The 20220-nt window shown below is 51.4% G+C and overlaps 1 protein-coding gene across 7 annotated transcripts in view; it reads right to left on the bottom strand.

Moving 5' to 3' along the window:
• Positions 1-2560: 2560 nt before the first annotated feature.
• Positions 2561-20220, bottom strand: part of Zer1 (zyg-11 related, cell cycle regulator) — a 29005-nt gene continuing 11345 nt past the window's right edge. For 3 of the 7 annotated variants that reach the window (XM_017317305.2, XM_006497928.4, XM_017317313.2), the window contains exons 2-16: positions 18524-18759; positions 16460-16610; positions 15940-16376; positions 15483-15659; positions 13499-13613; positions 13254-13400; positions 12773-12946; positions 10085-10300; positions 8817-8858; positions 8595-8714; positions 8007-8122; positions 7028-7231; positions 6314-6411; positions 5592-5694; positions 2563-4121 (exon numbers count right to left, since the gene is read on the bottom strand). In XM_017317305.2, the coding sequence (XP_017172794.1) occupies positions 4064-4121; positions 5592-5694; positions 6314-6411; positions 7028-7231; positions 8007-8122; positions 8595-8714; positions 8817-8858; positions 10085-10300; positions 12773-12946; positions 13254-13400; positions 13499-13613; positions 15483-15659; positions 15940-16376; positions 16460-16610; positions 18524-18681 (2316 nt within the window). In that variant the 5' untranslated portion in view covers positions 18682-18759 and the 3' untranslated portion in view covers positions 2563-4063. Of the gene's footprint in view, positions 4122-5591; positions 5695-6313; positions 6412-7027; positions 7232-8006; positions 8123-8594; positions 8715-8816; positions 8859-10084; positions 10301-12009; positions 12274-12772; positions 12947-13253; positions 13401-13498; positions 13614-15482; positions 15699-15939; positions 16377-16459; positions 16611-18523; positions 18760-20220 lie in introns of those variants that run through there. The other 4 variants (NM_001290503.1, NM_178694.4, XM_006497931.4 and 1 more) reach the window with 4 other exon arrangements.

Consider the following 20220-nt stretch of genomic DNA (forward strand, 5'->3'; position numbering starts at 1 on the left):
AAGGGGTTGGGCTGTCCACACCTTTTTGTTGTTGTTAAAGATTTATTTATTTGTTTTATGTAAGTACACTGTCACTTAAGATACACTTAAGGGCATCAGATTGCATTACAAATGGTTGTGAGCCACCATGTGGTTGCTGGGAATTGAACTCAGGACCTCTGGAAAAGCAGCCAGTGCTCTTAACCACTGAGCCATCTCTCCAGCCCCTGCCCACACCTTTAATCCAATTCTTTGGGATGTAGAGACAGGCAAAGGGCAGCCTGGTCCACATAATGAGTTCTAGGCCAGCTGTCCATAGAAAAATAAAACAAAAAGATCAAAACAAAGTACACAACCATTTGTGAGTCAGGGAGTGTGTGTGTGTGCAAGCTGATGTGATAGCTGGCTCACAGAAATGAAAGGACAACCCTAGCTGTTGGCTCTCTCCTGCCATGTGGGTTCCAGGGACAGAAATCAGGTCAGCAGGCTTACAGGCTGACTGTGTGTGGATATTTTTCCTGAATGTATATCTGTGCACCATGTTCATGCCTAGTGTTTGCAGAGGTTCTAAGAGTAACCAGGTCCTCTGGAGTTACAGATGGTTATGAGCACCATGTGAGTGCTAGAAACTGAACTGAGGTCCCTTGCAAGAGCCACAAGTACAGTGGGGCATGGTGGTGCACGCCTTAATCTCTGTACTCAAAGGCAGAGGTAGCCTAGTTTTCATAGTTTCAGGGCAGCCAGAGCTACATAGAGAGAAAGGTCTTATTTTGGGGTGGGGCAGCTGGCTGGTGAGGCAGAGGCAGGTAAGTGGATCTTTGGAGTTTGAGACCAGCCAGTGTAGTCTACAGAACTACTTGTGTAGTTCCAAGACAGCAGGAATACACAGAGAAACCCTCATTGGGAGTGTGTGTGTGGGTGTGTGTGTATGTGGGTGGGATATACAAGTGCTCCTAACCACCAGGGCATCTCCCTAGCCAGTGGGGTGTTTTTGTTTTGGTTTTCCCATGGTGGTGCTTTTAATCCCAGCACTCTGAGGCCGAGAGGCAGGTGGAGTTTGAAGCCAGCCTGGTCTACAAAGCAAGTTCCAGGATGGCTAAGGCTACATACACCAAGAAACCCTGTCTCAATAAAAACAAAAAACAAAAAAATCAGTGTATTTATTTGTACTTTTTTGGGTGGGTGGTCTCTTCTCTCTCAATATATGGGTCCTGGGAGTGGAACTCAGTCTTAGTGGTAGGGCTCCTTGTGGCACAGCCAGTAAGAAAGATCCCTGGATGGGCAGCCAGGAGAGGTTCATGCTTGCCACTCTTCCAGAGAAGTTTGGGTCTCAGCACTCAGACCATATAGTTGTGACCTGCTGCCCTCTTCTGGCCACCATGGGCACTGTACACAAGTAGTGTACACACACAAAACAACTAAAATGAATTTATAAAGAGCCCTGGAAACCCAGGGTTCTGTGCTGTGTGCTGACCCTTAGCAAAGCCCTGATGGGCTGTTCACAGCCATGGAGTGGCAGGTGCCATAGCCTCAGCATCAACAAGTGGCCAGGTAGTGGGATGGAGTGAGCAGGAAGCAGTGTTCTAGACACTGGCAAGAGCAGGCACCTGGGCTAGGAGCACACTGTGCATCCGGGGGGACCCTGTGCCCCCTCCTTTGCTATGGCAACCTGAGGTGAGAAGGCACATCACCTCTTGAGTGCATGTACCCATCTGTGGGCTGAGAATGTGTCGTGGACAAGGGGAAGCCCCATACATGTGTACACATTAGGCATGCACATCCAGCTCCCTCCCAGACTCACATGGCCCTCAAGTTCAAGGCAAACACCCACATGTGACAGACAGCTTTTCTGCCTCAGCCCTGTGGGCTGCCAATGGTAGAAGGCACTGTTGTGGGCTCTGCTGGGGCGAAGAGGGGACCCCTGTTCTACCAGGAAGGATGCAGACAGCATGCCAGCTCCCAGAACTGTTTAATCTGATCCTGGCACTCCTGCTCACCCTCTGTGTGGTCTGAGAACACATGGCAGGTGTGTGAGCAGCTGTGAGCTCTGCCCTCCCACCTGAACCTGCATGTTCCCTGCATCTCAGTGGGACTGTCTCTGTGCTCGCCATGGCAATGCCCTGTCTGAGATGCCATCCCTCAGAGGCTCCCCCTTTCTGCTGGGTTCAGCTCAGCCTTTCGTAGAGGACTCCCACCCCCCTACTTGTTCCCCTCTATGATACTATCTGGCACCCGTCAGACCAGAGCCACTTCACCATGCCAGCAGGAGCCCTTCTCCTCTTTGCTGCAGAATGGCGAGTTTATATTTATTTTGTGTCTCTCCCAGCAGACTATGTTGTCTCCCAGGGGCTCTGCCAGTCTGGTGGACAGCTATGACCCCAGTGTCTGGGCACAGAGATGTGGAGAGAATGTCATAGACACATAACCTCAGTCTGCCACCTGTCTCCTGATTGTAGGCACATAAACCCACAGTAAAATTACCCACACTCCAGGAGACCCCTAGCTCCTTCCCTGACCTCTGACCGTGTACCTCAGCCCAGTATCCCCCAGTCTCCTCCGGAAAGAAAAGACACCACTCTCCTGCACTTTGCACAAAATGTATTTCTGTGACATCCTGAAGTACAGACATTTCCCCAGACCCAGGTAGGAAAGCAATGGGATGCGAGTTCTGCTCAGGGCCTGCAGGGCCAGAGGACGTGGGATGGAAAGGATGGGCTGAGGCTGCCCAAGTGCTGCATGGGCGAAGCAACCTGGCAGGGAGAGTTTCCTCTGGGAAGATCAGTCGCCTCTCCCTGAGTTCTGGGAGCAGCCAGGCCCCTTCTGACTGTAGGCAGGCAAGCCCGGAAAAACGGGCACAGAGAAGAAAGAGGGCAGAAAAAGCCACACCAGAGGCTGCTTCCAGGGCCAGCTTTGCTCCCTAAAGCCTGCTTATGTGCATGGGTCTCCTCAGTAGCTACAACAATGAAAAGCAATGCTGAGATACAAGGACAGGGTGCAGGAGATATCCAGAGAGCTTGCTGTTACTGCCTGTCACACAGCGCAGCAGCTTCTCAGGGACAACCTGACTGGGCTGGAGGGACAGAGGACTGTCCAAGTGCTGGTCTGGAGGTGGCTTCCTGCTGCCACTGTGAGGCTGGAGTGGGGACCTCCTGCCTTGGAGGGAGCTGTAGTATCTTCTGGACAGCGGGTGGGCTCAGCTCTGCTGCTGGTGGGAGTACCTGGGCACTGGGGTGCTGTGGGCAGATAAGGGCTACAGAACAAGGAAAGACCCTGGTCCCGGAAGGTGCCAGCTGCCAGAGCTGAGGCGGTTTGGGGCATGTTTGGCAGAAGGGGCAGTGTAATTGCCCCTGAGTTCTGACCCTCTCTGGGCTGCAGCCTTCAAAAACCTAGGGGCCTGAGGGAGACTTGAGGCAGCCTTCCTCCATAGCAGCATGGCCACAGACAGGCCTGGCCAGAGAGCAGTGGGCCAACAGAGCCCTGCTTCTCCAGGGTCCTCTGGACAGGATCTGCTTGGCCTAAGGCCTGGGAACAGCTTACTCTTTTGGCCCCAGATGGCTCACAGCCTGGAGCACCAAGGCTTCTGGGAAACCCAGTAGGGCTGGACTTAATCCTAAAGCTTGCCAGCCTCACTCACCTGGGAACCTGGGCAGGGCACTCAGGCAGGGATCAGGGATGTTGAGTAGCCTGCTAAGGGCCAGCTCCTCCCACAACAGACAGAAGCCAGGCCAGGGTCAGCTCACTGGGAAGGGGCCAGGCACTCACAGCATTAGAGGCAAGCCTGGCTGGGGCAGGAGGGAACATGGCAGCAACCAAAGCTTGGAGGCGGACCAAGAGTGGCAAGGAGCTGCAAAGACTCGGGAGAAGTCATACACACAAAACTTCACACTTCCTAACCAAAAAAAAAAAAAATATATATATATATATATATATATATATATATAATATATATCTCACTAACATTAAGGAAATGCGTCGGCTGTGCAAGTCCTCGCTGTTTCTTCACCCTGTAGGAGGCTCCGCAAAGGGACCTGCCCACTAGACCTCCAGCGCTTCCTCCCGGCCTGTGGTCCGAGCTGTGTGGCCTCTATCTGGACGTGTCCATGTTCTCCTCTCTAAAGTTACTGCAGTGCTCAATCACCTTGCTGGATAAAACCGGGGAGAGCATTGGAGGGTGGCTAAGGAGAGCGGCTCTCCTGGAGCCCCACAGCTACTTACTTACCAAGCTTTAAGAGTGACCCTGACGTAGTCTTGAATGGTGTTGCCAGTGATTGGCAGCACACCTGGGAAGTAGTACCTGTGGCCATGAATGCTGCCACTGCCCTCAACTTAGGAAAAGGAGGAAGTCCTACCAGCAGCCATGCCTAACCTCCCAAACCCACTGCTGCCCTCTTCAGCATCTGCTCTGCCAGCCAGCAGCTCTTCCTCTGCTCAGAGGCCCACAGGGGCCCCCCAAACAGACTGAAGATATGCACAGGCCCTCAGTGTGCCAGCTCAGCCTACTCCCCGAGAACACTGCCACCCACTGCAGTTCACCCTTACACTGCTTGCCTGTTCAACTGGGAGACTCAGGGTTTTGGGGTTTATTGCAGCCTCCATTTGCTGACAGGCTGCACTGAGGGCTTTTGAGAAGGAAATTCCCAGGATAGTTCATTCCTTGAAGCAGATACCTGCTGGCTCACACACTGCAGGCCTCAGGGGACCAAGAGGGCTCGCTGACAAGCCCCACAGAAAAGTCCTGGATCTTGTCTAACATAGATAGCCCCAAGCCCACTGGTAAAAAATCTGCAGGCAGCTGTTCAGTTCTAACACTTTCCAGGGGACTCCCAAGGGACACTGAGTTCGAGGACCAGTCAGTTCAAACTGAACCAGTCTCTTCACCAGAAAGACTGAATGGCAGGGTGCTGGCTGGGGTCTCCACAACAGAAAGGCGTGGGGATGGGGGGTGGGGGTGTTTCTGAGGCTCAGGCTATCCCGTGCTCAGATTTGTGACAAAGGAATAACCTCCCAGAGAGCATGGATCCAGGCACGAGGAAGGCAATGCAATCCCACTGATTCTAATGTAGTGTACATTCTAGTGCACACTGGGAAGGAGGGACAATCAGAACTGAGGCTTAAACATTCAACACTGAATCTCAGAGACACAGAAGACCAGGGAGGGTTCTGGCATGCCCCGCCCTTCACTCTGATATCATCTCTGTGTGCATGGGGCCCTGTACACGCTAGGCGAGAGCTGTACCGCTGAGCTTCACCCCTGCCATCCAAGGGTGCGTTTCCCTCATATTTGCGTTCAAATAACCCAGCACTGTATGCACGTGGCTTCTAGCATACGCTCACTGCACTGAGTCCATTTTTATTGGAATAACACTGATCAAAAATAATGTAGAGTGCTTGCTAGTGCTCGGTGCTCAGTGGGAATTGAAAGCAGAGCAGCTCCCCTGAGAGTTGAGACCCTGTCTGTCATCCATGGGCAATGACAAGAGGCCTCTGCTGGACACCCATACACTGTTTGCTCCACACTCAACACTGATAACTCCTGGAGATTTCTGCCATCCCCACTGTGCCCTTTGCCCCCATACCAAGGTACCTAGTCAGGAATGCAGTTTGTTTCTTACCGGGCCATCTCCTTGGTTTCCTGCCGGGCAGTTGCCATCTTGATCAAGTCTCTCAGCAGGGGCATCCCACCTTCTTTAATCAGCAGGGGGCAGTACTTGTCAGCTATAAGGTAGGGGCAATAGTGAGGACAGTGTGCATCTACCGGCCTGTTCCCAGACACGCAGAATGTTGACCAGAACTGTTCTACAGTTGCTGCCTGGGGAAAGACACTGCCAAGAGGGAGCAGGAACAGGCCAAGGGTGTCAAGGCTCCTGGGGCCACATGGAAGGGAATGGGCAAGTCTTTGGGAAAGGTACTTCCCCACTGTTTCCCAGAAATTGTGGTTATAATTTTCCTGGAGTTGGTCCTATGGGAAATATCTTGACCACAGGCCCAAAGCATGAACTCTCTCGGAGAGGTTTGTATCGTGACACAGGTTCCCTGGAAGTTCTGGGACCAGATTCCACAGGCAGAAGCTGGAATTTATGATGTTGCTAGTAAGGCACCCCCAGGTGACTGTGGTAACCAGCCAGGTGTCCTTCTGCCCTGCAGGTGGCAAAAAGACTGGGAAGTTCACTGGCAGGTAGGGGAAGAGTGTGAAGAAAGGCACCTCTGATGGTGCACTAGGCTAACAGGCACACTGGCATCTCTCCAATGCCAACAGTAAATCCCTGTGTGCCAGCTCCCTGTGGATATGCTGTGTTCAACTGAGTGACTGAGCTAAGGGATGGGAGGCACTCACGGTAGACAGACACGAGGTTGTACAGGGCCCAGGTGGCCCAGTGCTGGCTGACTGGAGAAATACCCTGGGGAAGGAGGCGGAGGATTGGCTCAAAGGACCTGCAGGAGAGAGACCACTTTTACCTGGAGGCTGGGGAGGGGGAGGCTTTCTCCTCCATGCAGGGTCCTAAAGGCAGCATGGGCAAGCCTGTAGGATGCCAGGGCCCTGCTGCTGGCCCCACCCAGAAGCTCGCTCTGGAGAAGACCAAAGTCAGGGAAGAGGGAGAGGGCAGAAAGCTAGGGTCTTGGTAACCAAGAGTGTGAACTGGTAAGGAAGGGAGCCTTGAGAGAAACCTACAATAATTCTTATCAGCCAAGCTTCATTCACAAGCGTCCTGGGATTCAGCTTCCTGCCTCCCAGGGACCTGGGGCCTGAGCACAGCCGCTCAAGATGGCTTTCCTTTCAACTGTTTACCATACACAGCGTGGCAGGGAGAAGGACTGAGGCAGCCGGATGGCCATGGGCGGGGTGACAGGTGACTTGTGTTTTGCTGTATGTAACATGCATAAGAGACAGGCCTGGCTAGATGCACATGTTAACAAGTGGGAGAGGTGCCCCTCACACACTGGACCTTACAGTGAGTGAGGGCAAACACCTTTGGAGAACAGGACCAGGGTGGAAAGCTCTGGCACCCCATGTTGAGACAAGCAGCTTCTGATTCTCCATGCTGTGTACCTTCCCATCTCTGACCTGTAGTTGATATTCCTTCGGGAGTTGATATCCCAGCTCTGGATGGCCGCCCACATACGATCCTCCACCTCTGCCCTCTGAGGTTCACAGACACCCCAGGCCTCAGGCCCATCAAACATGATGTGAGAGAGGACACCACAGGCGTTGTAAGAAACCTCAATGCCGTCGGCCTTGCTCTCCAGCAGGTTGCTACCAAGAGAGAGAAAATCCATCATGCGTGTGCTCGTGGGCGGCCACTACTCTACATCCTCCTGCTTCAGCCTCGTGGTTGCCAGGGTTACAAGCCTGCACCACTGCTCAGCTGAAAATCACTTGGCTCTTTTTTTTCTACTTTTGAGTCAGGCTGGCTTGGAGTTTGTTGTTGGTCAAGATTCCTGCTTCATTTCCCAAGCTCATGTCACAACATCTAGCCACTTGGTATACACAGTCCTTCAGAGAAAAGGATGTAACATTACTGCCATCTGTGGTAGGCTGAAAGACTAAAACACTGCTCTTTCATCCTGGAGCTAGGTCCCAGTACCCATGATGGCTTGCAATCACTTGTGCCCTTCAGCTCTTGAGAAAAGACCCAGAGCCTTAGCCTTTATGGGCAGCTGCACTCATGGGCACATACCCATCCCTCACATACACAGAATGAAAAACAGGATCAAAAGAAAACAAAAGCACATTATAGGGGCTGGAGAGATGGCTCAGTGGTTAAGAGCACTGACTGCTCTTCCAGAGGTCCTGAGTTCAATTCCCAGCAACCACATAGCAACTCACAACCATCTGTAATGGGATCTGATGCCCTATTCTGGGGTGTCTTAAAAAAACTACAGTGTACTCATATACATAAAGTAAATAATTTTTTTTAAAAAGCACAATATAGAGAGAAGGCAGTATCAAGAACAGAAACTGGACAGAGCACAGTGTTCACAGTGTACACAATTGTTCTGAGTATTCTGGTGGCCCAGGAAGTACCAACCTGAAGACGCTGATGAACTGGGAGGTCATCAACTGAGGTCGCAGCTCCTTTACCTCTGCCACATTCCCCAAGAGCCCTAGCATGTTACGGTGTAGCTCCTGCTTCTCTGGGAACTCCTGGGGAACGAGAACCAGCAAGGCCTTCATACTTGGTCCCTTCATGTCTGATACTGTTACCCTGCAGGTTTTGTGGGCACCTGTGTGAAGGGACCTTCTAGACAAAGGAGAGGTACAGTAAGCCAAGCCCAACTCTCCAGTGCTACCAGGAGAGAGGCCCCGAAGAGAGCTGACTTGGGAGGATTGTGGCTCCACTTGCCACAGCTCAGAAGAGTCCTTTTAGGGGAGCCCCTAAGAAGCTACCAACAAAACAGAGTCCTACATTCTGGGCAGAATTTTATCTTGTTAGCAGGGAATGGTCTGTGGGCAGGCAGAACAGAACAGGGGGCACAGCTGGACGGCATGGCTGAGAGGAGGTTCCTGACACGTCTCTCAGCAGCAGACATTGTCTGTGTGTGGCTGGCCCTGTGTGCCCATGGGAGGCTTGTGTGGGATGGCACCTGTGGGATGGTGGCAGCCGGGAACTGCCTACCTTCAGGCAGTCGAGAAAGAGCTTCATGCCATTGAAGTTGAGGAACATCTCGCAGTTGTCAGGTGTCTCATCTGTGATGTTCCACAGAGCACTCCAGGAGAACTCCATGACCTGGTCACACTGTGGGGGAGGCACAGCTCAGCTATGTCCTCCTGAGGACACATGGCCAACTCTGACACAGAAGGCTCTGGGGTGAGAGCAGAGTGTGTGAGCTCTGCTTACCGTCTTGTCCAGCAGTTTCTTCTGGATCAGCTTCAACATGGTCTGTGGGCAGAGGAGAGAGGTTGCCTGAGTCAGAAGGCTCCACCAGCTTAGGAGCTCAGCAGGGAGGGGGCACTGCCTGTCCCAGGTGACACAGCCTGGCAGCACCCAGGTCTTTTGGAAGTGATTTGAGGGTGGTCAAGGACACACCTGGGGACACACTTGTCACAGTGCTTCTCTGCTAGGCGCTGCACTTCCCCAGGGATAAGGGAGGGTGACAATTGGTGCCCCTAACCCCCAAATCTTCCTTTCCTTCCATATTTATCCTGTCCCAGGTGCTAGGCTAATAATTTATTCATACCAGGCCAGAAAGGCATAGTGATGAAGGGCCAGCCCTGGGTCTTTTGTCATAGGGCTTACTGCATGGAGCTGAGTGGAAGTAGTTAAAGACAGAGAAGACTACAAAGTCATAGCAACAGTCACATTAAGAAAGTCTTCTGAAAGCCAGGCGTGGTGGTACAATCTTTAATCCCAGCACTTGGAAAGCAGAGGCAGGTGGATCTCTTAGTTCAAGGGCAGCCTGGTCTACAGATTGAGTTCCAGGACAGCCAGGGCTACACAGAGAAACCCTGTCTGAAAAACAAAGCACAAGAAATTCTTCTGAGATGGGCATGGTGGTGCCCACATTTACTACGAGCACTCAGGGGAGGTAGAGGAAAGTTATCTTTCTGACTCAGAGACCAGCCTGTGGTCATAGCAAGTTCTGGGCCAGCCAGGGCTACATAGAGAGACCATGTCACAAACAAACAAGCAAGCAAGCAAGCAACTCTTCTAGGGAAGTGTAGAGATGGTTCCGTGGTTAGGATTATGTCCTACTCTTGCAGAGGACCCAAGTTCAATTCTCAGCACTCATGTCAGAAGGCTCATGGCCACCTGTAACTCCAGCTCCAGGTGGATCAAACAACTCTGGCCTCCAGAAGCACTCACCAACACTCACACACACACACACACACACACACACACACACACACACACACACACACACACACGAAGGAAAGAGTGTTCAGTGGTAGTGTGAAGCTCAGTGTGCTGGGCTGATTGCTAGCATGTGCCAGGCTCATGCTCAGCCCTTAGCAATCCCCTCCTCCAGCTCACCCCCAACAAGAACAGAGATGCACTTCCTTGGGTCTACCCTAAAGAATCTCCTCCCCCTCCTCCCCCTGATGCCAGGTCCTCTTGCAGCCTCCCTCACAGAGAACAGGAGGACGAGGGCAGTCAAGTTCACATACCACGACGAAGCCCATCTTGCCTACAGCCTCCTTATGGTCATTGTCCACCTGGCAGACCAGGGCATTGCACAAGTGCACAGCGATCCGCTGGATTGACTCGTCCTGACGCGTGGGGCTGAGGATGCCCAGCAGCAGCTCGTTCACCCGGCGGTACTGGAACTCCAGTTCCTCGGGGATGCTGAAGTTGCAGAGGGTCAGACAGCAGTTCCGCTGCACCTGGGCCAGGTTGGGAGACAAGCAGAGCACGTTCAGGGACAGATTTGGGACAGGACTCCAGGTCAGAGGTTACCCAGAGCTGGGGAGGCTCTCTGGAAGAGGAAGCTAGCAGGCTTTTTGGTTTGTTTGGTTTGTAGGTTTCTGAGATGGAGATGAGGGTCTCACGTAGTCCGGGCTGAGCTGAGGATCACGTAGCCAGGGCTAGCTTTTAACTCCCACCCTTGCTGCCTTACTATACCACCAGGCTCAACTAATACTTGCTGTCTTTTCTTTTTTTTAAGTTTTATTTATTATAAAATAATAATGACACTGAACTTCTGATCCTCTTCCCTCCACCAAGCCTGGCTTGCTTGAGGGCTCTCTGGATCAGAAGGTGTAGGTGGACACATGTTCATGTTGCTAGACAGCACCAGGCTGTCATCCAGGTGGCTGTGTACAGGCATCTGGCCACACCCCTTCTCAGTTGTTCTTTCCCAGCCTGAACATTTATGATGATGCATAAATGTACTATACTGGTCGTCATTTAATCTCCTTTTCTTCCTTGTTAAACATATTTTGAGTGTTTTGCCTGCATAGATGCACCATGCATTGTGACAGGGGAGGGCAGACAGTGCTGGATTCCTTGGATCTGGAATTACAGCCACTTGGGAGCCACCACCAAATGGGTGTTGGCAACTAAACCCATGTTCTCTGCAGGGGTAATAGTAAAAGTTTGTGTGTGTGTGTGTGTGGCTTTCAAGACAGGCTTTTTTTGTGTATCCCTGGCTGTCCTGCTGTCCTGGAATTCACAAAGATCTGCTTGTAACAAGTGCCTTTAACTTGAGCACTGAGCCATCAACCCAGCCCTACATTCTTCTTTATTAAGTATTGTCACTCTCCATGCTTTATCGAATACACTGTTTAGAGGGTATGGCCCCTTAGGCAACACCTTGCTTTTCCCTTTATCATACAACACACACGCACACAGTTTTACAATGCTGGGAGCCGAGCCCCGGACCCCATGCTCTGTACATGCTAGGCAAATACTCCAACATTGACTTACACCCCGGCCCCAAATACTGTAATTTGAGAAAGCTTATTTTGCTTTTTTTTTTCTTGTTTGAAATAGGCTTTCTTTGTGTAGCCCTGGCTGTCTTGGAACTCACTGTGTAGATGAAGCTAGCCTCAAACTCAGAGAGAGTCCTCCTGCATCTGCCCTAGCCTTAAAGTTTAAAGGTAACCAACCCTTTACAATGTTTATATGCTACAATTTCTGCAGAAAACTACTGTCCTAGCTCCTTTGTTGTTGTTGTTTCTGAGAGGTTCTTCTGTGTAGCTCTGACTGTCCTGGAACTCACTATGTAGACCAGGCTAGCCTGGAACTCCAGAGATCTGCCTGCCTCTGTATCCTGACTGCTGAGACTAAAGGAGTGTGCCACCACCACCCAACAACAACTCCTTTTATTTCTTGATTTTAATTTTATGTATGTAGGTGTTTTGCTAGCACATATGTCTGTGTACCATATGCATGCTGTGCCCACTGAGGCCAGAAGAGGGTGCTGCATCCCTGAGACTGGAGTTACAGATGGGTGTGAGATATGCCATTTGAACCTGGGTCCTCTGCAACAGTAGCCAGTGCTCTAAACTGCTGAACCATCTGTCCTTGCCCCATTTTCTTGATTTTCTTCTTGAGACAGGGTTTGACACTGAAGCCCAGACCTCAATCCCACCTCAGTCTCCTGAGGCTGGGCTCACAGGCAAGAGCCGGTATGCCTGATCCCCATTCTTTTTCTCTTTTGGGTAGGCCACATCTTCAAAGCAGAGCTCAAACACACTGATGTGCACCACGCCTTTAGTGCCAGCCCTGGTGAAGCTGGAAGTAACGATGCGGTGCGCATCGTTATTCAGCTCTACAGGCTGTGGCAGGCAGAGCTCTGAGTTCGAGGCCAGCCTGGTTCATGTAAGGACTTGCCAGAGAGAGCTAGAGTGAGACCCTGTCTCAAAAGAGAAGAAAAGAAAACAAAACAAATGGCATCCACATTACACAAACATGCAGAGTGGTGCAGACAACCTGTTTACTAAATTCTCATGCATAGACCACATCTCAGAGTAAGGACGGCAGGGGAAGGCTAGGTGTGTGGTAGAGTTTTAGGTGTTTTTCATGTCTTTGTAACTGTTCTATGGTAAATGTTTATTATTTTATAATTAAAAACAGATACCACCTGTTTTTAGAACTCCCCCACCCCCAACAATGATAGGGAGAGAGGGGCAGAGAAAATGGCAAATCAGGAACACAGAGGGCAGAGGTAGGATGGCCACAGGCAGGGGACTGCAGTTGAAGCCAGCTTCTGCGGTCCCTGTGTGCCAGGGGCAGGTTTCTGGGACAGCAACTGTGCGAGGAGAGTTGGCAAAGGCCCCCTAAGCCTGGGGAGCCTGGGGAGCAGGAAGGGATACTGGGCCTAAGCATGCAGGCCGCAGCAGGCAGGGGCTCACCGTCACCTCCTGGTAGGACTCCATGCCATTCAGCACCACCTGGATGACCTGCCGCCGCAACTTGACGCTCTGCTCCGAGCGGTACTCGGAGTTGGTCAGGTAGAAGAGGGCAGCACTGCCGGTCACTTGAATGTTTTTGTCATACTTGTGACACTTGAGGGCTGTGATGACCAGCTGTGTGAACACAGGGAAGGGGCTGGAGCTGGGGCACTGCCAGAGGCAGGCAAAGACAGCCTGGGCTCTTTAAGTCACCGTGTCTTCTCTGGGGAAAGGCTGACCTTAGACTTGCTCTCCTGGGGAGATGTGAGATCAGAAACTAGGGCAGGGCCTGGACAGGCTGGCAGTGAGGCCAGCACTGCCAAAGGGCGGAGGTTTGCAAGGCAAGACTACCTGTTCCCCTGGGATCAGGGCTGGGTGCAGAAGGACAGAGAAGGAGGGCAGCAGTATCTGGGAGCCTGAGGGCCTTGGGTTCTGAGCTGACCTTCAGGGCCCGCAGAAGCTGGTTGCAGCGTTCAATGCGTGCAATGTCAAACAGCAGGTTGATGGCCCTGGATGTGATCTCGGGCCGGTGCTCTGTGTAGGCCTCGATGGCGTTCAGCACCTGCTCTTCATTTTTGTCACCACTCACCTAGTGACAGAACATGTCAGGACAACCCAGGTAATGGGACCCCAGACTCAGTGCTATGCGGTACCTGGCCACTTCCTCCTCCCAACTCCACCTCTTACTTTGTAGGCTGGAATGTGCGTAAGACGACACAATGAGGTCTCAAAGAGCCCAAGGAACTGCAGTGGCCTCTTCAGAGCCCGGAAGGGCATGATGCTGCTCTTGGATGGCTCGGTGCTGGGGAAAGAGCATGTCAGAGCTAGCCACCTGACTGGACCTAGCCTGGGCTCCCCCATGGACCAGGAACTCCACCCATAGAGAAACAACGGCTTCTAATCTCATCCTGTCCCTGCCCAACCCACTGTGGAGCTGAGCCTGACCTTCAACCCCTGGTCCTCCTACCCCACCTCTCAAGTGCTGGGATACAGGCACATGCTTCTCTGCCTGCTTTGATCAAAGTCAGAGCTTTGTACCACTTGAGCTGCATTCCCTGCTCTCACTTCTTGATGGAAGGGTGGGAGGGCGTACTGTAGAACATGGACTGGGAGCTGCCACCACTGCCAGTACCTTTGAAAGGTCCCCTGCCATTATACCACAGACACATTTCACTGACAAGCAAGAATAAGCTCCTCTTTCTGTTTTCTTGTTTTTTTAAGATTTACTTATTATTGTACATAGGTACACTGTAGCTGACTTCACACACACCAGAAGAGGGCGTCAGATCTCATCATAGATGGTTGTGAGCCACCATGTGTTGCTGGGTTTTGAACTCAGGCCCTTCAGAAGAGCAATAGGTGCTCCTACCAGCTGAGCCATCTCTCCAGCTCAAGATAAGCTCCTCAGCCATCTAAAGCTAAATACGGCTGAGGGAGGCTGGAGGCCAGTCTTAGCGGCTGGCCTGGAATGAGATCTCAGCAGTTCACAGAGGCCCAGATCAGCCATGGCACCACCTAAGGGACAGCAGTACCCCTGGCTGCTGGTCCCCACTGGCTGCTGGTCCCTGGCTGCTGGTCCCTACCATTCCACCATGCCCGGTGCGGTTTGTTTCTTAGGCTCTCAACCTGCCAGATCTCGGTGCAGATTGATCCAGACGATAGGAAGATCACCATGCTGCTATGTGATCTCTTCAACAAACTCAGAAGGCTTCAGGCAGCCCGAGTATGCACTTCCCCTGCCAGTGCCCAGAGTGACTTTCCTTTCCTGTCAGCTCACACGGGCCACAGCATTCAGGGCCTGTCTCTCTCTCTCTCTCTCTCTCCCCCTCCTCTCCCCGTCTGTCTTTCTCTTCCTTCCTTCCTTCCTTCCTGTTAACGTATTGAATATGTGTGTATATGTGCCTGTGCATGCTTGAGTGCTCACACTCATGGGGACATCAGCAGATGTTTGTAGGAGTGGATTTCAGGGACAGAAAGCAGGTTGTCAGATCTGGTGACAAGCACTTTAACATGCTGAGGCATCTCACTGGCCCGTGCCTTTTTTTTTTTAATGATTATTTAACTTTGTGGGGTTTGAGTATTTTGCCTGGATATACGCTGCACTCTCTGTGTGTGCCTGGTGCCTGCAGAGGCCAGAAGAGGATGTCAGGTCTCCTGGAACTAGACTTACAGACAGGTTGTGAGCCTCCATGTGGGTACTGGGACTTAAAGCCTGGGCCCTGCCGGGTGGTGGTGGCAGCACACACCTTTAATCCCAGCACTTGGGAGGCAGAGGCAGGTGGATTTCTGAGTTCGAGGCCAGCCTGGTCTACAGAATGAGTCCAGGACAGCCAGGGCTATACAGAGAAACCCCGTCTAAAAAAACCAACCAACCAAACAAAAACAAAAAACAAAAAACAAAAAACAAAACAAAACAAAACACCCTGGGCCCTATAGAAGAACAAGAGTTCTAAACTGCTGAGCCTTCTCTCTAGCCACCCCACTCCCTTTTGAAGCTATGCAGCTCTGGCTGGCCTCAAATCCACAGAGATGAGCATAGCCTGTCGCTGGTGTACTGTGATTAAAGGTGTGCTTACCATGCCAGCCTCACCAACCTGCACAGTACTTTGCACAGGGAACTTGCTCAGGGCTTAGTGAGTGGCCTCCTCCCAGCGGCAGAGTAGGTACCCACCTGGTCTGCCCTGCCTCCTCATCTGTCTTGGAGATGCTGCAGTTCTCTAGGATCATGTGACCAGAGATGTCCAGTGACATTAGGTTCCCCAGCTTCTGCACTAGGAGGCTGAGCACCTTCCGAGTCAGCTTGAACTTGTAGTAGCTGGAGAGGCGGTCTCGGGAGATGTCCAGGTGGCTGGAGATCAGGTGGGGACCACAGGTCAGGATCTTACTCCTTCAGGCCACAGCAGGGAAGGGTCCATGCCTGTCACAGCTTCTCCAGGGAATTCTGGAGAAACACCCTGCTGGGACTTGGGTGCCCTAAATTGCCCTCAACTCTCTACAGTGTGTGGTCTAAAGAGTGGGCTCTCTCCCTCTGTTCCATGCAAGGGTTTCCCTGATGGACGCAGGACTGACACCACCTTTCCTCTATCCCCTGCTTCCTCCCCGGTCTAACTCCTGCCCCGGGTGCTCACCGCAGCTTGTGCAGCTGGACAATGACACGGATGTGGTCATCTGAAAGGTCCATGTTGTAGAGCACAAGGGACATCAGACTGTCCTTCCACTGTGTTAGGAAAGTGGCATCACTTGTCTGGATGCCTGAGAGGTCCAAGGCGGCCAGGGAGTTGAGTGGCCGAAGCAGTGACTCTACGGGGATACCGTCAATCATGCGGCCCAGGTTGAGGAAGCGCAGGCGGCTGAAGCCCTCGAAGGTGAAGTCCTTGACCAGCACCTGGCAGGTGGGGTTGACCAGGCACTCATCCTCACAGCCGCCTGGGTTGTCCTCCTCATAGAAGATGTTGGCACAGCCGGAGAGACTCAAGGACACCAGACTGTGTCGGAAGCTCCGCAGTGTCTGCAGGCTCTTGGCGGACAGCTTCTCGCAGTTGGTCAGGTAGAGCTCCACCAGGTCCTGGAGTAGCACAGCAGTCTCAACTCCTCTGCCTGCCCTGAGCCACCTCAGGCCTGGCTTCTGGGGGGTGGGCAGGGTCTCACCTGTTTGCGAATGGCTTCCAGGTCCTGGTCCTGCACCAGGTCCTCACGAAGGTGGATGCGAGTGAGCCGAGTACTGCGGGGGTCTGAGAAGAGGCTGAAGAAAGTCTCGTGTGGCTCAAAAGTGCAGGCAGCACTGACCAGCTCCACATACCTTCGAGAGAAGCAAGCCTAGCTCATTAAGTACCTAGGAGCCGGGCTGCCTCTGGAAGCCATATCACAGGCCTGGGGGCTATGACATCAACTAGGCAACTGTCACCTCTCTTCACAGCATCTGCTTAGACTCTGACTATCCATAGGCCCCAGGGCATAGGAATCTAAAGGTGGTCTTCAGGGTGATCACCAGCAAGTCCCAAGAACTTCCTTCTAGCACTCTGCCTAAACACATACCTGTAACCCATAACATGTGTTCCCCTCTTCCTAGGCACGCCCTAACATACTGGGTGTGCACTGACCTCAGCCACATCACACCAAGTCTGGACTCTTCCTTAGTAGCCTCTGGTGCCTTATCATCCCCTTCCAGGGCAGGCAAATCAAAATGGTTTTGTGCTTACAGTTGCCTGTTGGGCAGTCTGAGCTATCAGTATAACCCTATCTAGCCAAGACAGCCTTTTGTGCATGAATCCTAGGCTAGCGGCTTAGAGAGATGGTCCAGCTGTTAAGAATATTTGTTCTTGGAGAGTACTGGTATTTAGTTCCTAGCACCTACATGGTGGCTCTTTTAAAAATAAAAGAGGGCTGGAGAGATGGCTCATCGGTTAAGAGCACTGGCTGTTCTTCTAGAGGTCCTGAGTTCAATTCCCAGCAACCATATGGTGGCTCACAACCATCTGTAATGGGACTTGATGCCCTCTTCTGGTGTGTCTGAAGACATATTTATGTAAAATAAGTAAATGAATTGTCTCAAATGAAAAGACCCAGTTGGGGGGTGAGTGGGTTGCACACACCTTTAATCCTAGTACTTAGGAGGCAGAGACAGGCGGATCTCTGGGCTGGAGGCCAGCCTGGTCTATAGAGTGAGTTTCAGGTCAACAAGGGCTACACAGAGAAACCCTGTCTTGAAAAACCAAAAAACCAAAAAAAAAAAAAAAAAAAAAAAAAAAAAAACCCAAAAACCTGAAAAGAAGCAGGCATTGGATTGCACATCCTCAGCATCTGCGGTCATAGCTAGGTGGATCACTGAGTTTGAGGCTAGACTGGTCTATAAAGTGAGTTTCAGGTCAGCCAAAGAACAGTGCAACCCTCTTTGTTTAAAACAAAAACAAAAACAAAAACACAACCCAGAAACAAACCAAAAAAAGGAAGGAGGCGGAATAAGAAAGATATGGAAGCTCTTGGCACTGTGAAACCCATAGCATCTCAGATGCTAGGCTGCTTCCACCCGGGAACCTTTCACAGGCAACTGAACCTCCCCAGACTTTCCATCTATGAGATGCACTTGGCTCCATGCTAGGTTGATAAAGGGTTCAGCCACATGCCTGGCCTACACTGAGTGCTGAGAACACATAAGGAGCTTGTTTCCCTTGGTTCCTATCTGGCTGTGAAACTCTTTGATCCTGTGGTTTCCTGTTGGGGCAACTGGTAACTAAGCATTCAGGAAGGACATGCACACTGTGCTGTGGGGTTCCAGAGCGGTGGGGATCCACCAGGAGGCTGTACAAAGAGCATCTGCGTGAGTCAGTCTCTGATCACAGGTCTACTGTTCTGATCTTGACACACGTGTTTATGTGTACGTAGTTCAGAGGTGCAGGCACAGGTGCGAGCACACACACAGGAGCACATAATGCTGGCCCATGTACATGCAGGACTTTATAGTAACTTATCTGTCATCACACACATGGTGCTTCACACACACACACACACGTTCTGTGCTGCATAATCCTACATGTATACCCATTCCTTCATGTGTGCCCCTGTGCATACACACCAATGCACATGTAACCATATGTCTGGTAACACATTGACCCTCACAGCCACTCCCCCTTGCCTTGGTCTTGATCATCAGCTCAACTTCACCCCTCACATTGGGCTCCAACCCTGCCCAGTCCTGGGGAGACCCTTGCTCACTCATTGACCAGCTGGTCACAGATTTCACTGGGCAAGAAGATGTCTGGATGCAGCCGCAGGGTCTCTTTGTCCAGGAGGTAGCCCAGGGTGCCATCAAGATTCCGGAGACAGAAGTCAGTACAGAGGGCCATCAGGGACTCGGGCGTGTCAGACGCCATGCTGGGAGACGGCAGCAGCGGCCCACAAGGGCAACTATGGATTACCAATAATCACAAGATCATTGGCAGAGCCACAGCCTGGGAAGGAGAAAAGCAGCCAAATGAGATGCAGATAAGAACCTGTGTCTACTTCTTGATTGGTGAATGGGGAGCCCCATCCATCCATCACATTCAAATCAGGACCTTAAAATTTAGGCTGTACAAACCTGTAATCCCAGCACCTGGGAGGCAGAGGCAAAGAGGATCAGGAATTCCAGACCAGCCTGAGCTTTTGAGCTCAGATTGAGTCCCTGACTAAATAAAAAGTTGGAATATCATCCAGTCACAAAAAGTTCTCATATAACACTGGGTCATGCTAACTGAAGGAACCAATTATGAAGGTGACAACACAGTCCTTGGGCTGTGCAACCACAAAGGAAAAGTCTACAGATGGAGGGAGGACAGCCTGGGGGACAGAGTGACCACTCCTGGGATGGGCTTTCCTTTGGGAGTACTGACACTGTATCCACTGAAAACCATGGAACTGGATACTTCAAATGGTTGGATTGCGCCTCCTGTGAATTGCACTGAAACTGTTACTTTATAATGTAAAATATGGATGGCTGGAGAGATGGCTTGCTGGTTAAGAGCATCATCTACTACGCTTGCATAGGCCCTGGGTTCAATTCCCAGAACGTACATGGTACTAGAATTCCAATTCGAGGGGCATGCAGTGCCCAATTAGCTCAGGAAAGAAATCAGATCTCCTAGAACTCAGATTACAGATGGTTGTGAGCCACCATGTGCAGATGAGACCCAAACCCAAGTACTCTGCAAAAGCAAGTGCTGGGAGCAACGGAGCCGCCTCTCAGGACACTTCCCCAAGATTGCACTCTCTCTCTTTCTTTCCCCCTCCCCCTTTTTTAAAATTAAATTTAATTTTTTTTGGGGGGGGGGTTTGTTTTTTTTCGAGACAGGGTTTCTCTGTGTAGTCCTGGCTGTCCTGGAACTCAGAAATCTGCCTGCCTCTGCCTCCCAAGTGCTGGGATTAGAGGCATGCGCCACCACTTCTGGCCTCCCCTAAGATTTTTTAGCAGACCTCAAAATGCTAATCACAAGGGAGAAAAAGTTGAACTGGTATGCACTGGAGTGAAGAAATTTCTGTTCATATATATACAAAAGTTAGTTCCAAATACACTATAGCCAGGCGTGGTGGCGCACGGCTTTAATCCCAGCACTCGGGAGGCAGAGGCAGGCGGATTTCTGAGTTCCAGGACAGCCTGGTCTACAAAGTGAGTTCCAGGGCTATACAGAGAAACCCTGTTTTGGAAAAAATAAATAAATAAATAAATAAATAAATAAAGGATCAATTCAAGCCTAGGTAGCATAATGGAGATGGGGGAAGGAAGGGGGAATGAGGGGAGGAAGGAGGAGGAAGAGAAGGGAGCCACAGACTACAAAGCATATCTGGTCCTTCCTCTGAGTGGACCCACAGCTGTCTTCACTGTGAACATTCGCATGTATATTAAACATCAGTAAAGAGATTTGAAAATGCTTGGC

This window comes from Mus musculus, chromosome 2 (genome assembly GCF_000001635.26).
Source record: "Mus musculus strain C57BL/6J chromosome 2, GRCm38.p6 C57BL/6J".
Lineage (NCBI taxonomy): Eukaryota > Metazoa > Chordata > Mammalia > Rodentia > Muridae > Mus > Mus musculus.